The 23,660-nt window shown below is 35.1% G+C and overlaps 1 protein-coding gene across 1 annotated transcript; it reads left to right on the forward strand.

Moving 5' to 3' along the window:
• Positions 1–4,601: 4,601 nt before the first annotated feature.
• LOC128208326 (protein GVQW3-like) lies at positions 4,602–5,678 on the forward strand. The gene is made up of 2 exons (XM_052911884.1): positions 4,602–4,949; positions 5,547–5,678. The coding sequence occupies exons 1-2, from the start codon at positions 4,602–4,604 to the stop codon at positions 5,676–5,678; spliced, it is 480 nt and encodes a 159-aa protein (XP_052767844.1).
• The last annotated feature ends 17,982 nt before the right edge of the window (positions 5,679–23,660 follow it).

The following is a 23,660-nucleotide window of genomic DNA, read 5'->3' on the forward strand; positions in this document are numbered from 1 at the left end:
ACTGTCAAGCCTGTTTTTTAACTGCTGCTTTAACCTTCACACATGCTTCAGTAGTTACCTTCAAACCTACTTCGTAATCGAACAGCCTTGAGAATTAACTCCAGCGTCCATCAGCTAACTTGCCTTGTTGATCTTCATCTAGATGGTCAGTAAAAATTTCAAACAAGTGCCCTTAATACTATAGTATCGTCTTTTTGCTCCTTTTTGTATCATTGACTGATAATGAGGTAAACAAACCCATCCTTATTTCCCCTTATTTGTATTTTCACACACCTCTTGGCAGTCTTCAAACTAAATTCACATTCATTTTCACTGTTTGTCATCTTCATCCTTCTGTACTAAACGTTTAAGTTTCTCAGTAGAAACTCTTACAACACAATTATGGGGTAGGGCCACTCATTTTCCATCGTCAACTCTTGATACTTTCGGTTTCCTTCCTATAAACTGAGTTTTAAGTGGAACATGTTCACCATTTATCATACGCGTTTCGGAATAGTATTTTTCATGATGTAATAGATCATGCCCCAACAACAAATTATCTCTTATAAGCTCTACATAAAGTCTTGATTTAAAAATCTCATTACCTAATTGAACAAAAACTGGTTTGGTAATGAATAATTTTATAGTACATTGTTATCGGCTTTATGCATTGAGACATATTTGATTGCTGTTTTCGATAATGATTTATTGTAGTATTCTATGGACAAAATATTTGTCTTAAGTTTAGTCGTTTCTTGTTGTTAACTTAATATCTCCCACCCTCATATCAACATAAGAAGACACTGCACAAATTCTAAGTTCATGTTATGACACTAGTCTTCACCTCATTTAGAGTATCAAACATTTATTTCTGGTAAAATAAAACTGCATCTTCATATTTGAACTTTCTTTCATTATCTTCTGCTTTTGTATTGAAATGGTAAAGCCTATGCTCATCTTTAAAAAATAACTTTATTTTCCCACAAAAATAACAAGAATCCCGTCCGTATTGTTTTCCTATTTGAACATTGAATCTAGACGCTGGATTATATTTTGAATGATCATTTCTAACTTTATATGGCTTGGCTCGTCCACTGGATTGACTTACACTTCTTAGTTTCTTCTTATGACGACTGTCCATGCCCTGTGTTGAATAATGAAAATTCTTACATATATTCAAGGCATCTTCCATGATTACAAGATCTCGTAAACATGCATATTTACCTATCTATATCTTTACAACATTGACAGAACCGTAAGTAAAGTAAAGTAAAGTAAGGACTCTGTCCGCCGAAACATCTAACATCTGTTTACCTCTATTTCGGAGTCTGTGTCCTATTTACTGAGCTGTCTACTGTTTTTTTTATAACTTTTTTGTTTTGCAATTAACAGTTTTAGCCAAATAACAACATCCTTTCCCAAACGTTATCAATATAGTTCTTCACTTATGATACAGAAAGAAGAGCTCAATCATAACACATAACTTTCTTACACACATCTCTCACTTTTTCACCAAATGGGATTATTCTGTTTTAAATCCCAAACTACTTTCACTCACTTAAAGTTCACAAACAAGCAATAGAAGACGAGCACAAATTAAAATCATTGAGCACCGCCGATATGTCAACCGATATAACCATGATGGTGGACGAATCGGCAAACAGCATTGACAAATGTGATAGTGATCAGTTCCGAGGAAAAATCCAGAACATGCTTCTGAAACTTGTCCAATGCAGGCTCGACGTGAGTGGAAACGTTCTTTACTTGTCCATGACCTACACTATCTTGACAATCGGTCTTAAACAGCCGGTACTCCTCCACCAGGCTCCTGTCGGAAATTCGACAGAGCCAACAGTTGAACCAGAGACGAACGTGCCGCGACGAACCGGGATGACCCACATGTTCGACCTGCTATTTTAGTCTGGAATGTACAAGAATAAGTAACTGAACTAGGCGATAATATTTTAAACTATATAAAAGGTTTGATTTATTATTGTTGTTTTTTTTTCAAACATGGCATTCCAGTGATTTAGGTATAAATTTAGAAACACTGTAAATACTATAATTGTTTTATTCCTCCGTTTTAGAAGAGAATTATGAGAATGATAAAGAAGTAATATTTACATGTACAGTAAACATAGTGAAACAAATGGTTACAAGTATACGAACAAACAAAACAAACAGAAAGTCAATGAGTGTATGAGAGAGACATAGAATAGTGTTAAGGAAGTGAATAAGGTACACAGTTGTGGGTGATCCACTGATAAGATTCAGGCAGTCAACCCTACTTATGCCAGTCCATTGTCTCAGCAACTCTAGAGTCATATCATATAAATAGTCAACACATATATTATTTTTAATAATCATTTAGAACCTATGGTAATGCTTTACCCGTATAAGCACCATTAAAACTTACGGCCCGACATTATTGTTGAACAACAGCACATTATCCATTGTACATGAAATTACATACTAGTTAAAAATGGAGCCTGTGGCCTGCTGAGTAAATATAGGTATAGTAGTACCGTCTTGAAAATATTACTCGACTTAAGCCTGAAATTATTTCTGATATACTTTTGAATAATGTATTTGACAAAACTCATCAGACTGTTTTTGTGTGAGTAATAAACATATTTTTTGCCAAATGTACTTGCTAGTAGAATTGTTCGAACGACAGATAAACAAATTATGTTCTAAAATGAAATACGTTGGATCAGAAAAAGTGTGCATTTAGTTACATAAGGTCGGCTAGACCGTTTACTAAAGCTTAGGCCACCGTTCTGCAATTTTTGAGCTGCTCACGATATATTCGACTAAAACTCCATATATTACATGGTGATATGTCATTATTTATAAACAGAACCCATACATACTGTCTTCATTCAGTAACCTAAATTGAATCCTGAGCAAGTAACGCTTTAGACATATTTATGTACGATATTTTTCCACGTACACAATATGTCATTTTTTATATATTGGTTAACATATACCAAAATAATGTAACTGCACAATATTTAATTCAAATGGGGAAAAATTCTGTTGTTTTTCTTGGACACCCAAGGAATTTAAATAGTCTGCATATAAATATTTGTTTAACTTTTTCGCAGGGACAAGTTTACAAAGTTTTCCGTTTTAGTAAATACATACAATATTGATTGAACCTGGTGCTACGTATTATCTTCATGCTCGTTAAAATCCTTGAATCGGCGCAAGACATTGTTCATGAACACGATTAAGGTAGATTATTTGTGTAACTAAGATAGTTTTCCAAACTCGCAACCGTATAAAGTGCTTAGAGGAACTATCGCATACAAATGGCTGACGCCCCAGCCTCTTGGTCCGCGGTATTCAATAGCCTTTTAATATGTACTTGGAAATCAAGTTTCTGTCCCGGTGCGCAGGACGCAGAAACTCGAAAAATGGCATTTTTTTTTGTCGCATAATCTCTTCGAATCGTTTATTAGTATTTGTTTTGCCTGATTTAGATTTTGCCTAGGAATGTACATGAATGCTTTAAATTATCAAAATATAAACAGAAAAGATAATAGAACGAGATCATTAAAAAAATTACGCTTTTATACAAAAAACAATTATTCTTTATTTAAAAAACAATATTTTGCATTTTAATACAAAACTTGAAGTCGGAAATCTTATTCATAATTCATAATACAATTGCATGAACCTTTTGTTGACTGGTGCTCATTTTTTCCCATATTCCGGTGACCTTAGAGATATTTCAGTCAGGCATTGTTGGCATTTCTAACTAACTCTTATACAAATCTCCTTCTGGCGAGCTCCATGTACCCTTGTCCTCGATCTGTACTCGAGTACTTGTATTGTATCGTAATACCTGATCATATACAAATTTTTGTCCGGAGTATATTTCTAAAATCGTTTTAAGTATTGACTTCAAGTGTCAAACTCAGAGAGCAATGCAGTGCATAAAACCACACCTATGGCTGCAGTATTTCTGTAGTAAGTGACCTTTGTTGAATTACTATCCTATGCCACAGTGCGAAGGAGATACTGTATTTATTCAGCGGGGGATACGACTTTTTGTTAAAAAACTATTTAATACTTATGTGAAAAACTACAGAAACAAGCTCAGTAGCCAAAAGCTTAATCATTTACCCCATTTAATGGCACAGGGTAAACGCCAAAGACATAGAACACATACAAAAAAACACAAACAAGAAACATGGAACAACAACACAAAACTCCACAAACAGCACAGTGCATATATACTACGAGGGATGATCAATAATTACGTAGACTTGTCCCATATTTTCTCATACTACTTGCAACATATTAAAATTGGTACCATTTGAAAGAGTAAACCTTTTTTTATTTACTGCCTTGATAAGAATAGCATGACCTAGCATAGTGCGAAACAACATTATATAATGCAACCATATTAACGCGCTACCGGACCAGGTGATGTTTTGTCGTACGTATGCTGAATTAAAAACTTAATAAAACAAATATCAGCTGCAGAAATTCTTAAAAAATCCGCGATTCTGTTTGAAGACGTTTGTGCGACGTCATCTGAAAATAAGACGTCAATCGGCCGTTGCATTAACAACGTCTACTCTATGACAGTCACGCATGCTGTGAATATCAATATGTCGTCACAAGAACATTTGGAAATTCGCGCAAACATTAAATTTTACAAAGAAATAGGGAAAACACCATCCGAAACGTATAAGCTACTAAAGCTGACACGGGTAGACTACTGCGTTTGCCGTGCACTGGTTTTCAAGTGGCATCGACGCTTTTCTGATGGCCGACAGTCCCTTGAAGATGATGCAGGCCGTGGACGGAAGTCAACAATCGGACCGTCAGCTGTGACGTCAATTGAAGAGAAACTGAAACCGGACTGCAGCATGACTGTATGGGAGCTGTCAGAGGCTGCCAATGTCATCTATGGAACCGCACACAGCATTTTGACCACCGAATTAAACATGCGGAAGGTATTAAGTAGTATTCACTCTGATTTTTAATTTACAGTAGTATAATAATGCCTTAATGTTTGATAGATTGGGGAATATTCAAATAGTTGCACATTATTGTGATGAACACTAAAATGTTATAAATTGTTCCAAGTTAGGAAACCGCAAACTGTTATTTTTATCATTTTCAAAATCTCAAAATCATTCTTATTATTCTGATAACCGATGTACATGCTTTTGCAGGTCACGCGCGCTGGATGCCACGCATCCTGACCGACATCGAGAGAGACAGGCGCGTGAAGGAGTCGGGGTAGTTTTTACGGCGCATCAGAAAGAGCAATGACTGAGGTAATATTCATTTAAAGTAAATACCAATAATATACATTCAAAGGAAGTTCAATTACTTTTACTTTGCATATTGCATATTGTATAACATATTCAATATATCAACAATTGGGGTAAAACAATTTTGCATAAATAGTTAAATCATAATAGAGATAATCATATTGGTCTTGTAGTTGCCAAATACCTGTCATGAATATAAACGCAAAGTAATTATCACACTTCTAACTATAATGTGACAGTATGACTCATAAAACGTTTTAACATTGTAAACAGGTACTCGACCGTGATCTCATCCGGGCGCTTGGAAAGAAGAGGGGTGACATCCGGTTGATCATTTCATCCTCCATCAGGATAATGCCCCACTTCATACTGCGGCGACCACACAGCTTGAGATTAGCGTCCTAGGACTGGAGGTTTTTTCCACATCCGCCGTACTCACCTGACCTGGCTCCGTTCGACTTTGCTATTTTCCCGGAGTTGAAGTCCCACCTCAAAGATCGCCGATTTGAAAGTTTACGGGAGCTACAGACGGCTGCAAGCGCATTGTTTCACCAGTATCCGGAAGAGTACTATCGGGATATTATCTTCAACAAATGACAGAGACACGAACGCTGTTTACAATGGTCCGGTGCCTACTTTGAGAAGAAGTGAAATTACACTAGACGTATCTCGAGCACCTACAAGATATGCGACGTCGATGACGTGGTCGAACCGATCACGACGCGGGCCGACGGCGCGATAGTGTACGTCTTCAAGTCGCCATGATTTCATGTAGGAGAGACAGACATTTCTGATATTTACATCCGCAGTTAAGGATATAACGACGTTTTTGTTGATATATATTTTTTAATAATGCATGTGTTATACTATTTATGATATAGAGGCAGTCTCGTATCTATAAAAACATAGATATGTTTATCAAGAATTGTTAGGTACCGCCGTGGAACGGTCAGTAAAATGTAAATTTACTGGACGGTTTATCAGTTTGCGTGCACAACCTCACTATTATCTTGTTGCTGAATGCAACAAGAACTGTTTTCCTACGAGTAAAGATATAAAACCGTTTTCCTACTTTTAGAGATATATTATGGAAATAATTTTGAGAATTTATGAAAAGTTGTGCTTTAAAGAAATTCACTCACAGATCTTTTTGCCAATGATTATCTTTCAAACTTGACTTGAACTATGTTTCTTAATTTATAGTGCAAAAAAAAAAAACGAATGGTAACTGACAGTTATTCTATTTAACAGAATTTGGTAAATAAAAGCCTATAATATATCAATCTTCATTAGCGTAACGGACACCTTCATAAAAGATAGAGCTGTTTCTGTCATATGTGTAAAAAAGAGCTTTTGATTATATTTTATCATATAAATAATCATTTCCTTCACATTTCTCACATATTATGTTGAAGTCGTAACTAAAGAAAACAAGCCGCTTTAAAATGACACACTATCATACAGAAAAATGTTTGAAACGCCCCATTATTAATAAAATATATATTCAAAAAAGTTTTGAAAATGTATATTTAACAAGGCTTATGCTTTAATGCTATAAGCAGACAGGTCAGTGAATTGTGCTTTTGAATCTGTGTAACTCTTAAACAAAGATGCAATTACTTAATTGCAAATACAGCTTGAAGTTATTGAACAAACATTAAACATTATACACAATTGTTCTTTTTCATTGTAAAAAAATCACAACCACATTCTCATGTTCGTGTTGATGCTTGTTAGTTTAGGATTATGACTTACACATTGTAAGGAACATGTTTGTAAAATAATGTAATAAAATATCAAAGTGGTTTTTTTTTCAAAAAGAAGTAACGATATTTGTCAAAGCCTTAGTATTGTTGTGTTGCAAAAGCTTAACATTGGCTCTTGCTCTAAATGATATTCAAATGTGTGCAGGTTACCGGTTAAAATTACTCACATGTGAAGCCATACTCATAATTCTTGATTTAAGTTTTATGGAATAAGGCAAACACTGATGCATTCACCATTAATCACAGACAGTTCAATTTTGTTAAAGGTATTGACATGAAACATAGTATTTACAGTTCCCCCTTTTTCATGTAATATTATACATATATTCACCATCACACAGATTAATGCAACAATAAAGTATCCCTCATTAATATTAGAGCTCGGCAAGAGTGTCAGAATTAAGATATCAGAGCGTTATCACTAAAGATGTAGGCCAAGAATGACCACCATATAACAATTATGTGAACAAGCAAAACAAACGTCAGGCCAAGCAATGTTCAACATAGAACATTTCTGTGACCAATGGATGCTAAATTTAAGCCAAACGTTGTTGACAGACACATAATGCATAAATGACATCACTCTAAAGATGCCAGGCAGTGTTGTCTGTAGAGCAGGATAATCTATCACTGTACATATTTTGGCCATGCAATTTATGCTGCATTCCTTCGGTCTTTCCAGCCAGTTAATGTTCAGACACGCGGGGCACTCCAAATTACATCAGGTGGTGCTATGGAAAATATGCAAACAACTGTAGCACATGTTATAAGTTGAATGTTAACCTGTACCCTCTATTTCAAGAAATTAACTTGCGTCTTGCTAAATTCAAGCCCTTACCACAAGTTTTAAGTAAATCATTGATGAAATATTACTACGTGTAGAAACGTATTACATTCTACTGATTACCAGTTATCACATTTTAGCACAAGCAAGTTTCTTCGAACTAGCTAGTATTTAAGCTATGCTATTATACATAGCATACCTTCGCCATTCTCCAGTGTGTAGAGGCCATAGTCTTGGGGATTGATGAACTTGTACTTGTACTGGCAATCAGTCCACCTGGCAAACAATAAAACACACATAATAACTGGTAACACAAAACTATCTCAATCATCTGGCTATGAACTAATAATTGTTAATTCTTTCAGAAATTAAGAAAAGTAATATTGAAAAGATTACTATAACAAAGTAAAATCTACTTGACATTTAGGTTGTCTCCCTTATGTTATATCCATGTTTTTGAAGTAAGCGTATACTTACAGAGCACCCTGAATCTCTAATCGCAATGTTATGTCATGGCACTGATACTAGAAAAAAACCCTCAGAAACCAGCAACACTTGACCAACACGTGATACATTATCGGTGAGGTATGCATGGTAATGCCATTGATACGTGGAAAACCTCGGAAACAAGCCACACTGGACCAACACGTGATACAGCATCGGTAGGAGGTCTGCATGGTAAAATATTGTTAATGTAGGTAGCCGTACAGATATTGAATTTGATTGATTAATGGCATACAAATGTTTCAATGATCTTTCTTAGAATGTTTACTTACTTTTATGATATAATTAACAGGACAGGAATTTCGCTGTATTTTCATTTAACTTATTTTAATATCACGTTGAAGTACAAGCACTATTGTTTAACGATGCAATGTCTGCATGTTTCGTATCATAAACATTTATGGTTAAGTATATTGTCTATTGTTTTTTTTTGTAATCATTAACCCGACTGCATGTTTTAAACATTGCATAACAAAAGAGAAACTATTTACAAAAGAATGAAAGACATATTATTCTGATTTTTTTTTCAAATTTTGAATCAATGTTATTGTCTTCAACTGTCTAGTGAAGATAACATACAGTAGAAGTTTTGTTAATCATATATTTTAGGTAACATGCCAAAATTTGGAAATTGTGCAAAACAGATAAAAAACATTCATGACTATAATAAATATAAATGACAAAGAACATTGTGCAAGCTCACAATACCGGAACACCGATCTCTGCGGCTGTCCTCGTCCTTGTACAGCAAACGAAGAATGCCATTCCCGAAAAACGCAGACTTTATAAAACTGCACCCCAATTTTTATTTAATCTGACCCCACAGTGTTAATGTCGCTAAACACGCATTTTTTATTCACTTGGCCCTGAAAAGAATTTTCCTGTAAGCAATTTAATCAATGCCATTTTTTGTACAACTGGAAATACAGAGAAATGAGTTAACTTTATTCCCTTTTCTAAAAACGTGAATCGTTAACAGTATTCGTAGAACCATTTGGTTGTCAGATTTTGAAAAAAATATTTGTAGAAGAGTGTGTTTGCATTATTTAAATTATAAGTAGGTAATCCTTTTCTTGTGAAGAGGGTTTGAAGAAGTTATCAGAAGTCATGATTTTTAAAACCAGACTTTCTGTTTAGGAAAACCCAGATTGTACTCTTGGTTTACATAACCTGGTGTTTGCTGACTTAAAACTTGTATATGAAGTGTTTTAGAGACGTTGAGCACCCTCTATGATGGTCTTTATATTGAGGATTTCATTCCGACCTAGCTGGAAACAAAGAGGTTGATGGACACATATAACGAGCAAACCTTTACCAGCACGTATATAAATATCTACACCCCAACTTCAATTCCCTAAATAAACGGCCTTTCGGCAATGGCGTTAATCATACGATTAACGCAATATCTTCGGATATGCTCGGGGTGCGTAGCAATTTAGATGTATATTGAAAATTGTTTGCCTTGTATTGTTTTTAAATTGTGTCAGTAGGCCACGAAAAACTTCAATCAACCTATTGAAAAGTGTTAATTAATGATTTGTTAAAATAGTGTTGTCACTAGTGTTTAACTAGTGTTTAACTAAATTTAACGTTCAAATCAACTATGAAGTTGTTTAATATTTTCCACGTTGTTATGACGTCATATGAAAAATTGTTTGCCGTTACGGTCGGGTCGTTCTATGAACAGCATGGGAAAGAATTACAGAAAAGTTTTCTTAAATGAAATTAAGTACTTGTTTACAAAAAAAATCTGGAAATAAGTAATGATCTAGTGGTGTAATTATAGGTAATGATTTTCCTTCGGTCTCCACACACTACAACTGCATTCATACCCCGATAAGGACATTTATCACGCAATTTATTCCTTAAATGAATTCTAAATGTAGGGAGAACATTTTCGATTTTCTTGATGACCTTGAAATATTGCAGACGTTTCACAATATTGTATATAGCACAAGGTCTAAAGACAAGAATAGTAACATCTCATAAGCATTTTCAGAAAATGTATATTTTTCTACTAATTAACTTTTGAAATACAGATTTTCAGAAAATATAATTGATTTACAATATGGACCAACTCGAATCAAGGTAGAACCACAAATGTTATTTTTGTTAAACAATAGGATGTTAAAAAGCAGACACAAAAGACTCATGATTGTGTTGATCACATTTTGTACCAGAAGTGTATTTCAGTAATAAATATTCTTCCTGGTTATTGTCTTCAAAAGTCAACAAGTTAAAATTGAATTTTGAAGTTATGCTGCATAAACATGCTAAACAAAACTTGGAAATACTATCTAACAACTATGTAAAAAAATGTAAACATTATATTTTGCAATGCATTTTGAAATGTGCTGATTGAAGTTGAAAATATCTCAACAATAAATGCAAACTCATCGTTAACCTACCAGTGAGCGTTCCCGCTCTATAACGTCTTCCAACTCCCCCTCGCCATGCTTGACAATGCAGTTTGTGAAACCGGTCATAAACTGACGTACTTGCAATATACAGGACATTTAACACAGATGGTATTACAAATTCAAGATAGATATTTGCTTTATAAATAACATAGTTTTATTGTTTTTATACTAAACCGAGAAATGAGGCTTATATTTCAACAAACAGTAATTAAAATGTGGATGTCGTTTGGCGGACGGGTGGATGTGCGTCCAACGTTTATTGTCAACCAATAACTTAAGTTAGGATAGATTGAGAGTGAATATATTTGGTGTGAATGTAGCTTATGTGAAATGCTAGCTTTGGATTGCTTTTGAGTGTGTGTGTGTGTGTGGGGGGGGGGGGCGGGGGCGGCTTGGCGTCAAGGTCACTAACACTTAAAGTATAAAGATGGTTTACGCCCCACATCTTTAGTTGGGATTGATGAATAGTGAACACATTTGGTGTGTAGGTAGCTTATGTAAAGAGCTAGCTTGATATTGTTTTTGATAGGGGGCAGGTGAAAGTTAAGGCCATGAAACTAAGTATGAATGTTGCAGCGAAACTAAAACACATACAATATCAAACTAGATTAAATTAAGTTGTGTCTTTTTTAATTAAAAGTAAAGAGAAAGACTGATGCTTTCTTCAAACTCATACAAGTCATAAATTGGCTGTATTTTCTTATTGCCCATATGAAAAATCTGGTTTTATCGCAATGTTGGGACAAGTGTGAAGCTATAACCAAACAAACCTGTTTAAGGCCGAAAATGATTCTTTTTCAAGTGAACTCATGTTTCCCACACCTTTCCAAGGCGGTAATGCCATCATTTATCTGTTAATGTTGTTGCGTGTGTGGTCTGTGTGTGGTGTTTGTATTTGTGTATGTGATGTGTTTATGTGTGTGCCTCTAGATCATTGTCGTTTAGGCCCTTGCATTATGTCTAAACAGAATTCATTTTCGAATATCCGACTAATAAACTTGTCCCTGTAATTTCCATTGAAGTTTTTATAATTTTGTTTGTGTATTTATTAAAAAATGATGGGACATATGTGTCGCTTGTCCTCTCTTAGATGGTGCCTGAATGTGAGAGAACCTTCTAATTTACAACTGTCCTGTCGACGGGACTGCATTTGTTCTTAATTTGGCTCCCTGGGACTTGTTTCCAGCGGAGACTGTTACCATGGTGATACCGATACATCACTGTCTTCCACGCTCGGGGAAACACTAGTGTCGTACTTCTGCTTCCAGGCCTTGAATCGCTCATGGGGATCAAGGGAATACAGTGGGATTGGAGCATGGCTTGGGGCAGGGGAGGTCAAAGCGTCATGACCAGATCTTCAATGAGACGAAATTTACATAGTATTTGCAACAATGACATGTTCCCATTGTGGATGAAATTTGTTCACTGCACTTTTGACTTAAGGGCCAAAGAGAGCGATGTATGATGCCTCAGTGAAGTTTAGATTGTAATACGCTGACTCTGGGCCAAATATTGGAAATGGCTTCATTGATCGTTAAGTCAAATCAATATTCTATGTTATGAGATGAGTTATACTTTCATCAAATTCTTCTAACTTTGTTTTAAGCCTACATTTTTCAATTTTAAGTACAGCTTCTCTACCTCTATGGTTGTTCAAAGCTCTTTTGCAACACGTTTTAACACTTTAGTTTATCTAGATAAATGCATTGGTGTATTCATGTTATCATTTGTGGTTTGACTCTCCGGTCAAAGAGAATATTGTTTACAGGTGTGCCTATAATGAACTGACTGTAATTTTGTATTAATTCTTTTTCATTTCAATTCAAAATGTCGGCGACATTTAAATGAAGTCCTCTTGAGACGTACAAACATGTATATAATCACTTGTGGATTCTATTGGGGGGGGGGGGGGTCCAGCATTTCATGCTATAAATGGTCAACATTTCCTTGGGGGAGGACCCTCAAACCACCATAATCACTTTTCTCGGTTTGGGGAGAGGATGTCCAAAGTCCACGGCCAATCTTACGCCACTGTACTAGATAACGTTTTCCTGTTCTGATTTAAATAGGAAATACTTCATTCAATTTATTTTTATGATACAACTAAAATGAAAAGTAAACATATTACCTGGAGGACTTTTACCAATAAAGAAAATATGGTGTGTGATATGTGTATAATTATACATGATTAAATAATTATGTTATGCAAAGTAAAGATACCTAAGGTTACAACTAGACGCATCACACCACACCTTGTTAATAGGTATAATAACAAAAATAATAAAACAAAACATATACTATAAAACAGATTTGCTTCTTGGCGAAATGTTACTATCGCCGGTGATCACTTTAAGTCGCAAACAGATTTTCTCGAATTTCAATTCAACGATGGCGTCATTAGGTAAGGTGTTTTTGTACTAAATCACCATGTCCGGCCCAGATATATACCCTTCTTCAACAACGTCAACCGGTACTGTTCTTCATATAACATCACTATACACCGCCAACTGACTCCTGGATGTCTTCACCCGGACTGACGCCGCTGTGAACGACGCCTTTCTTGACCCAAGCCCACGACATGTTATCCGTGGTACAGCGGGGAATCAAACCTGCGACCCCTGGACTGACAGTCATTCGTGACCACTAGACCACGGACCTGCACTAATCCGAACAGCTAAAGTATCTTTGCTAAAATTCCTGCGATTTGATAGCTGACGGGTTATCGTGTGATCGATAAGTCGGTCATATGTAAATGTTTCGTAATGTACAGTTACTACATTATATCATTGATACTATCATATAACAAATTGTTTTTGCAATTTCCAGTTCACCCATTTTAAAAATTCGATTATTTGGTACTAATGTTCGTAAACTAAGCTAAAAAACCGTAGCCTATGAGTTTCAGGAAAAGTAATTAAATGCCCATTGAAGCTGCACTCTCACAGATTGAGCGTTTTGACAACTTAATTTTTGTCTTGGAAAAAGCAATTTTTTGCGTAAATATCTGCAAACCAATGATATAAGACTGCTGACAAAATATCAGATCACAGATTAATGTTTTATGCTACTAACGGTTTAAGAAAAATGCATAAAACATAATTTCTTAAACTTAAATATTAAAATCTGCGATCTAATCTTTTGCCAGCAGTCTTACATAAATGCTTTCCATGGATTTTCGCAAAAGTTGTCTCGTTCCAAGACAAAAAAGTTGTCAAAACGTCCAATCTGTGAGAGTGCAGCTTTAAATGGGCACAAAGGTTTGTAATTGGACATATTATATTTTTTTGTATCTTGATGTTTAGTTTTTCTTTAATCAGTTTATACAATTGCTAATTCATAAAGGATGTTTATTATCAAAATATTATAGTTTTATTTTACAATTAAAATGTTGCTTGGTCAATTTTGATCACCTGACCCTCCATGGTTCAAATTTGAAACGCATCCAATACTGTAGCAGCGTTTCCACACGGCGTCAACCTGTTATTAACAATATATTTATCATATGTTATACACGGACTATGAATGCAGTTGAAATAAGTCTGGACGAAAGCCGTGGATGCTATAGAAACATGAGTAAACCAATGGTCATTAATCGTCAATTAAATTATGCACCAATGACAAACCAAAGTGATTTAAATAAATTGCATAACGAATCCGCTGCCCAATTATTTCTAAAACGTCTCCTAGTCCATGCGTCCCTGCATGACTTATAAAAATGATTAAACAATGAACCTTTTAATAAGAGTAGTTTTTAACCGCAAACACCATGATGCAATATGCAATTCAAAAAAATGTCAATATACATCAATAATTTCCTCTCTTAAGATGTTTCGTAAATGTGAATGCCACAAATTTACAGTTATTTCAACAATAAAAAAATACAAACATTGTCACAACTTAACACTCTCATTAAAACAAATTGCCTTAAGTGATAGTAAACTGAATAGGATTTAATAAAACAAATGTAATTCATATTCAGTTTTTACTTGTGTCCCCAAGTGAGATGAACATAGGAAAATTGACTGTCCTTCTGAGCTTGCCCACAGATGTTGCATCTCAAAATCGCATTCATTGTATGACAAACAGCAAAAACGAGTCGCTATACTGGATCACACAATATTCACAAACAAATTGTTTAAGCTGATTCATGGGCTTCTCTGACTTGTCATTTTCCGTCTGCATCTCCTGATCTCTTGATTTTCTCTTTACCATTATCAGATCTGTCTGAACTTCAGTCACAGTTGTTTTCGGTTGAAAACGTAACTCCTTTGACATATAAAGTTGGCAGGTTGCTCTTCCTATTGGTAGCAAATACTGGCACCGGGAACGTTGGTTTTCGGAAGATTCTGACCGTGAAGATACGGTTTACCTTCTCTATCTCCTGAATCTTCGACTTTCCTTTCTTCGCAACCAGCTTCACCTTTTCAATGCCCTTACTACTTCCTGCTGTAGGCACACTTTCCTTCTGTTTCCCACAACTGTTATTTGACAGTCCTGTGTGCTCATGTGCTCTTTTTCTTCCTCAATGAAAATGTCCGGTTGAGTTTCACTGTCCTTCTTGCAATGCTCTTTCCGCACGTGGTTTTGCATGTAGGCCCTCCTCTTATACACCTTGGAGCAAATCTCACAAGTGCGACTGTCAACACTTTCTGTAAAACCCTCGTCCTTATTTTTCTCTCAGTGGCCGTAGTATTTGCCATTGTCCACCAAAAAAATAGAAAGAATATAATCTTTTGTCCAATAAGTGTATTTCTTTTACGTTTTGTACATACAATCTCGTCATCCTACCGTTCTCAAGACATCAATACCATAATCAGTTATTGTACTATCAGCTGTCTCCCGTAACAAAATCTGCGATTTACACTTTCTTATACGATCACAGTGTATGACTTGTTCGACTTTCATGCGACCGCAATCTACTTTGTATAAAACATCCGAAAGTGTACCTAAAATCGCGAAAGGACCACGCCAAACGGATGTAAATTTTGAGCTTGTACCCGGTTTCCTAACGGGAAAAAACACGATAACATTATCCCCTATATCAAAATGTATATAGTCATTCCTCTTATCATGGATTTGTTTCTGTCGTTTCATAGCCTGTCCAGTTGCTTGGCGTACAGTGTTATGAGCAGTTTCTAAACGTTCTAGTAATTCCAAAACCCAAACACTATCCGGGATTTGTTTCATACTCGTTGGTAATTCATAAACCAGATCAAGTGGAGTTGTCACTTCTCTTCCAAGCATAAGCATGTTTGAATTCATGCTTGTCGTTTCATGCACTTCTGTATGCCATCATTACATACGGTATTTGCATATCTTAGTTCCAATGATGATCATTTACATAATGGCTTAACATAGTGACAAGAGTCCTGTTAAACCGTTCTATCATTCCCTCAGACTGCGGGTGGTATGGTGTAGTTTGAGTGTTTTTGATGCCAAGAAGTGAGCATATGTCATGAAAATCTTTCCCCTCGAACTGTGTCACTTGGTCGGAATGAATTTTGTTTGGAACACCAAATCGTGCTGCAACTTTCTCCACTACTATTTTGCTACGGTTTTAGCTTCCATGTTGCTCATGGCGAAACTTTCTGTCCACTTTGTGAAATAATCCCCAATGGCAAATATATACCGATGTCCTTGTTCTGTTTCCGGTAGAGGCCCCAAAATATCCAAAGCTAGTCTCTCCATCGGATACCCAGATATCACAATTTGCATAGGAGCTTGTTTTGTTTTATTGGTCCCTTTCTTTTCAAACAAGTCTCACAACCACCCACATAACGTTTTTCATCATTATGCAACCCAGGCCAATATTTTTTTTGTCTTACCCTGGCTATAGTTTTCCTTATACCTAGGTGTGCAGATCTGTTTGCATCATGTGCCAGAGACAAAATATGTCTGCGACATTTGAGAGGTACAATAGCCTGGTGTAAAATCTGAATTGTACTTTTGTCATCCCACTTACGATTGTCGTGTATTTCAAGCATTTCAAACTGGTGTCATGGTGACTTAACCTTGTAACTAACAGAACCTTTGTTTTTTAATCCAAGGCTTATTTCCATCCTGGTCCCAGTTTTGCACTTCTGTCAAAAAACTATCTTTGCACTGCTCTGCATACAAGTCATCAGCGGTCGTCTTTCTTTCCAAAGTTGACAGTAACTGTACCGCTACAGCGTTTTTATCGTGGTCCAAAATACCAAACTGACGACACGGTATACCACTAAATCCATCAGTATAACCATGTTGTCGGCCTGGTCTATGTTCGATGTCCATCTGAAATGGTCCCATGATTTCTAACCAGCGAGCTACCTGTCCTTCAGATTTTTTAAAGTTCATAAGCCATCTGAGAGACACATGATCTGTCCGTATTAAGAACGTTCGAACGAACCAAGAAAAGACAGAACCTCCGTTTGAATTCTCGGTGTTGGCCAATTCTTGACACTGTCTTATTTATACGGATCTGTTTGAACATCGTGCTGATATAACTCAATCTTCTTTCTGAAAAGCTGACACTTTTTAAATTTAAGCTTTAGTCCATTTTCTTTAAATCTCCGAAAATCTTGTCCAGATTTTCAATCGTATCATCCACAGTCCATCCTACAACGATGATATCATCTAGACAGATAAGGCATATTTGCCACTGCAGCCCTGTCAATACGGACTCAATCAGGCGTTCAAAAATGGCTGGCGCTTTACAAAACCAGAAGCACGGAACAACAACACAAAACGCCACAAAAATACACTATATATATATATATATATAATATATAAAACTAGGGGTGTTTATCAAGGATTGTTAGGTACCGCCTTTGAACGGTCAGTAAAATGTAAATTTTCTTGGGGTTAAAACTATTTTGTGTGCACAACCTCACTCTTATCCCAATAATCCCGAATAAAGTAAAAACGTTAATGGTAAATCTTATCAAAGTATTCATTAATGTAAGGAAACTAATGAATAAAACAAATAATAATAAACTATTTGGTAAACCCCAAGTACTTCTATGATGAGGGATCCCATCAAAGTCATTTAGATACAAAGAAACAATAATCGGGATTAAACATTGCCCTTGACGAACTCCATGAAAACTTTCAAACAATTCACCAGTATCCCTACATGTTTAACTTTTGTTTTGACACTTCTATATATACCGTTTATAACATCAAACAGTTTTCCTCGAATACCATACTTACATAATTTATACCAAATGTTAAGTTGAACAAGATAATCAAATACTTTAGAATAATAAACAAATAAACAAAACAATAGTTCTTTAGCACTGAGGTCATGATTAATCAAACTATGCAAATCAAAAATATTGTAAGTAGTTCCCATTTTTGAACAAACCCCGGTTTATGTTTCAACGTATAAGTTTCTTTTTTCAGCCCATGATGCCAATCCTTCATTTATAAATCGTAAATAAATTCGGTTATACAATCAATAATTTATTTCCTCTAAAATTCTTAACACCTGAAAGACACCACTTCTTGTGAATAAGCTCTAATTAAATAGCCATTTCTCCATATTTTAGGAATATGACCTAATTCTAAAAGTTTATTAAACAATAAATATAATACTGGTGAAAATGTGTCAATTCTGTAATATAAATAGAAATTTAAGAATTAATCGGTCCCAGCACTTTGACCTAGATTTAACTCTTTTTTTTATTTCTACATATATATCATCAACAATAAATTCAATTAAATTCAATTCCAATTCAATTATTTCATCAGTAGAAAAGGCCACCAGACAATAATACAAGTTCATAAATTTACGAAAACATAAACAACGACAAAAAGGTGCGTCTAACTGACGAAAGCTTCATAAGAAGGAAATGAAGAGATGGTGGAGTTCGATGAAAGTAACATTTCATTCTCAAAATATTGAGAAACTGAAATCCTAGAGGTAATCTGAATCATTCCTGCTATTTTCAAAAGAGTTCTAATTATTAAAAGAAATGTGGTCATCATGAGTGTAATCTCTAAACTTCAAACACAAATAGCTTCAATGATTATGTAATAGTTGAAACATCATTAAGATATCTTATATTTGATTTTCCTTGTAAGTAAGACATATTTAATACAGAGGATTTTTCTTTGAATATAAATGGTGCGTATATCATACAATAGGGATAAAATGACTATATATTACAGTTAAATTTGATTATGATGAAGCTGACGATCTGGCGCTAACGGAATGTAATGATGACGATTCTCATACATGACCATTACGACGACCTACCCAATATACAAGGTTTGCAGTAAATTGTCATCTGGGTGCGATTGCGATTCCATGTGCTTGCACGATCGTGATGATGAACCAATCTTATCCCATATAGATAATATACGACAGTAATCAAAAGTTGAAAAGGAACTGTATATAATGGGAGCGTTAAACAGGATAAATCATTGAAGAATTGAAGGCGGTATGGTTAGCGTCAGCGTACATGGTAGGACTGTAAGTTCAAGGAAATGTCATCTGCAAACAAGCATACGTATCTATGATATTGGATGAACCCATTTAAAAAATACTACTGAAACATATTAACGAGAATTGCCATGTTCCACGTGTTCATGGAAATTAAAGCAGGCGACCCTCACATGCTAATAGAAAATGAAGCCTCATTCTTCGGAAATGTTGCAATTGATGACGTACTGCCGACTAGCTGCGCTCTGATGGAGAAGTGACGGTGTTCCATTTTACATCAACAGCTCAAACAAAAAGAATTTCCTAACAACGTATGCGAAGTAGTGCAAGGAAGCGGCCTTTATATGCGTTAATAGGACCATCTGCAGACTGTGGCAAGAGCCATGTCCAAATACCAAGGTAAGTAAGTGTAATATGCGCTATTTATAACTTAACCTAAGGTCATGTTTTGTATTTAGATTCATTTCCATCACAAACAGTTTTCGTTTGATATCGGTGCCTATACCAGAGGCTATTTAACACTTAACCAAGGCAAACAAATGGATATATAACAAATCGTATTTGTAATGAAACAAATATTTCTTATCCTATAATTTCGCACCTGGCTTTTTTATTTCGTCATGGTCAATGGTATATAGACAATATGGTAATTAGACTGAATGTTTTTAATATCCTTCGTTTTATTTAATAAAATTGCGTGTTTCCAAAATGATGTCTGCACCACACGCAAGATGGCAAAGAAGACGGTGGCTGATGCAGGGTCAGACGATAAGAAGATTGTTGCGACAACAAACTTAGAATTTCGCATCGTTGCGACCAAAGGTGAGCACAAGGTATGCATTTAACACACTTGTTACAATAATGAAATACTTCTTACACAAGACACAGTTTACTGTGCTGTTTATAATCTGGGCAATTCATTTGCAACAATAAATGCATTAATGTCACAATCACATTTGTGTTACATATATTTGTTTAGCTTATATTTTATATTGTCTTGTAATATTCGTTTAAAGCCTGAAAGCAGCCATGAGCGCGTGGGTGGTCTTACGGAGCCAGAACCATCATGCCTAACGGAATGTCAGCATGACCATTACACGTTTGACTTTGCGCAGAACTTATGCCTGCACGACCATAGTCGTGAGATAGGCCCAATGTTTATTGTAAATCCAAGGTAAAAAGTCATACTAAAATGTGTGCTTTATTCATATTCATTTAAAACAAAATTGAAAGCAATACTTTTCATCATGATAGTTATATTAGCAGAAAAATCCATCTGTTCCGATTCTTGAATGACGGCCTGCCATACCATACAACTTCCTGGTTGATGAAGCTGAGACCATGCTACAGGATGGAGAGTACATTCATGGTCCAGACGCTGTAGTATTGCTCGTGCACCACGCACGGACCGAGTTTGAATCTTAAAGTTAAGGCCAATAATGTTCACCATACAACATTTATGTGACCAAGGAATGCAAACGTTAGGTTAAGCGATGTCCAGGATAGACTATTTCTGTGACCAAGCAATGCAAAAATTCGGCTAAGCAATGTCCAAGATGGAAAAGTCACAAAAAGTCATTTAAAAGTGCTTGGTTCTAAAAATGATTATAACATTATTTCGGAAATATGCGTACGTTGCTGTGAAAACAAAACTTAGGGCATACCGATAGGTGTTCATGCAATGTTTTTAAATAGCCCTGTAAACGAAATTGCGTATATTAAGGACAACATTTAAAAATAAATGTCAGTTTGGTTGGTTCTAAGATTTCCGAAGCACATTTCGCCTCGATTGAAAATTTGTGACACGCATTCCAAATAAACTGCAGAACTGTCTAACAAAATAAAGGTACCAAATAACGGGGAAAATTAGGTGCTGGAACATGGTCGATGTTACGAAATTTAATTGTTTAATTATTGAGAGAAACTTAACAAAGTTACATACCGTCTCACTGGGCGCTGCCATTTTTTAATGCTTGGTATCAAAACAATATACCACGTGATTACCGCCTCTGATTCACAGGCATCAAAACAATGATCATCCTCGACAACCCGTAAAGCCGTATGCACCGTGCCGCCGCCCAAGGGTTTGTTAATAAAGACAAACAAGTGTAAGAATTAGTTTTGCAACTTCATTTGAACAAAACGTTTGTTCATGTAGTTTATTTTAATATAACTGTCATATACCTTACGTATTATTTAAATCGCTAGTGTTGAAATACAAGTTATATAAATCATCTACTGTTTCAAGATAGAATGTCTGCATGTGTCGTATCATGAAGATTTATGGATAAGTGTTTAATCTGGTTTTGTTTTATAAACCTTGACACCCGACTGGATTTTTCCTATTCAAACAGAAACCAAATACAATAAAATGGAATAATTCATTATTCTGACATTTTTTTCAATTATATAATGAAACATAATGGGACTAGCCGAGTTGTTGAAAACTCAAAAGTAATCCCTATTTCGGTGCTCAATAGAATTGTCTTACACCGTCTAGTGGATATTACATACATCAAAATGTCAACCTCAAAGTTTTTTTAATAAAGACATAGTCTTCGAGGATGAAATCCTCAATGACAATATATCTAATATAAACTAAATAAAAAGTTTGCAACTTTGTGAAGTATTTGCAGTCTCAAACATGTGCACCAATTCGGATTTTAGCTGCAGTGCATGTTTATCAGCAAAAATATTAAAGTACTGAATGAAGTTTTGCAGATTTCGCACTATTGAATATATTTTAGGTAACATGCCAAATTATGGTGATTTAGCAATACAGATATAAAACATTCATGACTATTAGAAGTTAAAATGACAAAGAACATTGTTCAAGCTAGCATTACAATAATGCCGATCTTTGCGGCTGTCTTTGTTCTTGTATATTTGATACTGGCCGATAACAAACGAAGGTTGCCATTCCCAAAAAAATGCAAAACCTTATAAACGTTTTTATTAAATCAACGAATACAGTGTTTATGTCGCTGAACACGTATTTTTTTATTCACAATGTCACTCTTTGTACAACTGGAAATACAGAAAAATTAGCCAACTTTATTCTCTTTTCTCAAAACGTGATTTGTTTTAAGTACTCGTAGAACCATTTAAATGAAAGGATTTGAAAGATATATATATGTAGAATAGTTAGTGTGCATTAATTAAATCATAAGTAGGTCACCCTTTTCTTTTGAGGAGGATTTGAAGAAACAATCAGTATTTTTTTAAAGCAAGGTTTTCTGTTCCTTTTTAGGAAAACCCTGATTGTAGGCTTGGATAACACTAAATTCGTTGACGTAGAACTTGTATATGTAGTATTTTAGATGTTGAATCCACTCATGGAGAGCGCCCTCTATGATGGCCTTAATATTGAGGGTATCGTTCCGACCTAACTGGAAACAAAGACTTTGATTGACACATATAACGAGCAAACCTTTACCAGCCCATATATAAATATTTACACTGCAACTTCCATTCCTTAAATGAACGGCCTTTCGGCAATGGCGTTTATCATCCGATGAACGCAACATTTCCGGATATGCTCGGGATGCGTATCAATATGCATGTACATTGAAAATGGTTTACATTGTTATTGTTTTATTGTATCAGCAGGCAACGAAAAAGTTCAATCAACATATTGAAAAGTATTAATAAATGATTTGTTATAAAAATGTCACTCGCGTTTTAATTTTACGTTAAAATCAACTATGAAGTTGTTTAATATTACCCGTGTAGTTATAGCGTCATATGACAAACTGCTTCCGGTTACTGTCGGGTCGTTCTATTAACAGTATGGATGAGAAATAATTACTGAAAAGTTTTCTTTAATGAAATTAAGTACCTTTTCAACAAAAAAAGTCTGCAAATTAATAATTAGCTACTGGTGTAAATATAAGTTATGAATTTCCTCCGGACTCACACACTTTAACCAGCCCAACTGCGTTCATAACCCGATAATGACAGGAATCACGCAATTAATTCGTTAAATGAGCTCTAAATGTAGGGAGGAATTTTTCAATTTGCTTTATGACCTTGAAAACTGCAGACGTTTGACAATATTGTATATAGAACACGGTCTTAAGACAAAAATAGTAACCTCTCACAAGCATTTTCAGAAAATGTGTTTTTCTACTAATTAACATTTGAAATAATCAGATTTTCAGAAAATAAGATTAATTTATTATATAGACCAACTCGAAGCAATGAAAAAGATAAGAATGTTATAAAAATGTTTAGTTTGTAAAACATGAGGACACTTCAAATAAACAGACACAAAGGAATCATGATTTTGTTGAAAACATTTTGTACAAGGAGGGCATTTCAGTAATTAATATTCTTCCTGGTTATTGTCTTCAAAAGGCAACAAATTAAGTTAAAATATTTTTATAAATGTATTTTGCAATGCATTTTGAAATGTACTGATTGAAGTTGAAAATATATCGACATTAAACTTTACTGTCTAGAGATCTGAATAATTTGTGGTCACTCTCTCTT

This window comes from Mya arenaria, chromosome 11, assembly GCF_026914265.1.
Source record: "Mya arenaria isolate MELC-2E11 chromosome 11, ASM2691426v1".
NCBI lineage: Eukaryota > Metazoa > Mollusca > Bivalvia > Myida > Myidae > Mya > Mya arenaria.

Coding starts and splice junctions, on each gene's coding strand:
- LOC128208326 (XM_052911884.1), top strand. CDS start 4,602: ATGTCGTCACAAGAACATTTGGAAATTCGCGCAAACATTAAATTTTAC. Junction 4,950..5,546: donor CCGAATTAAACATGCGGAAG/GTATTAAGTAGT, acceptor CATTGTAAACAG/GTACTCGACCGTGATCTCAT.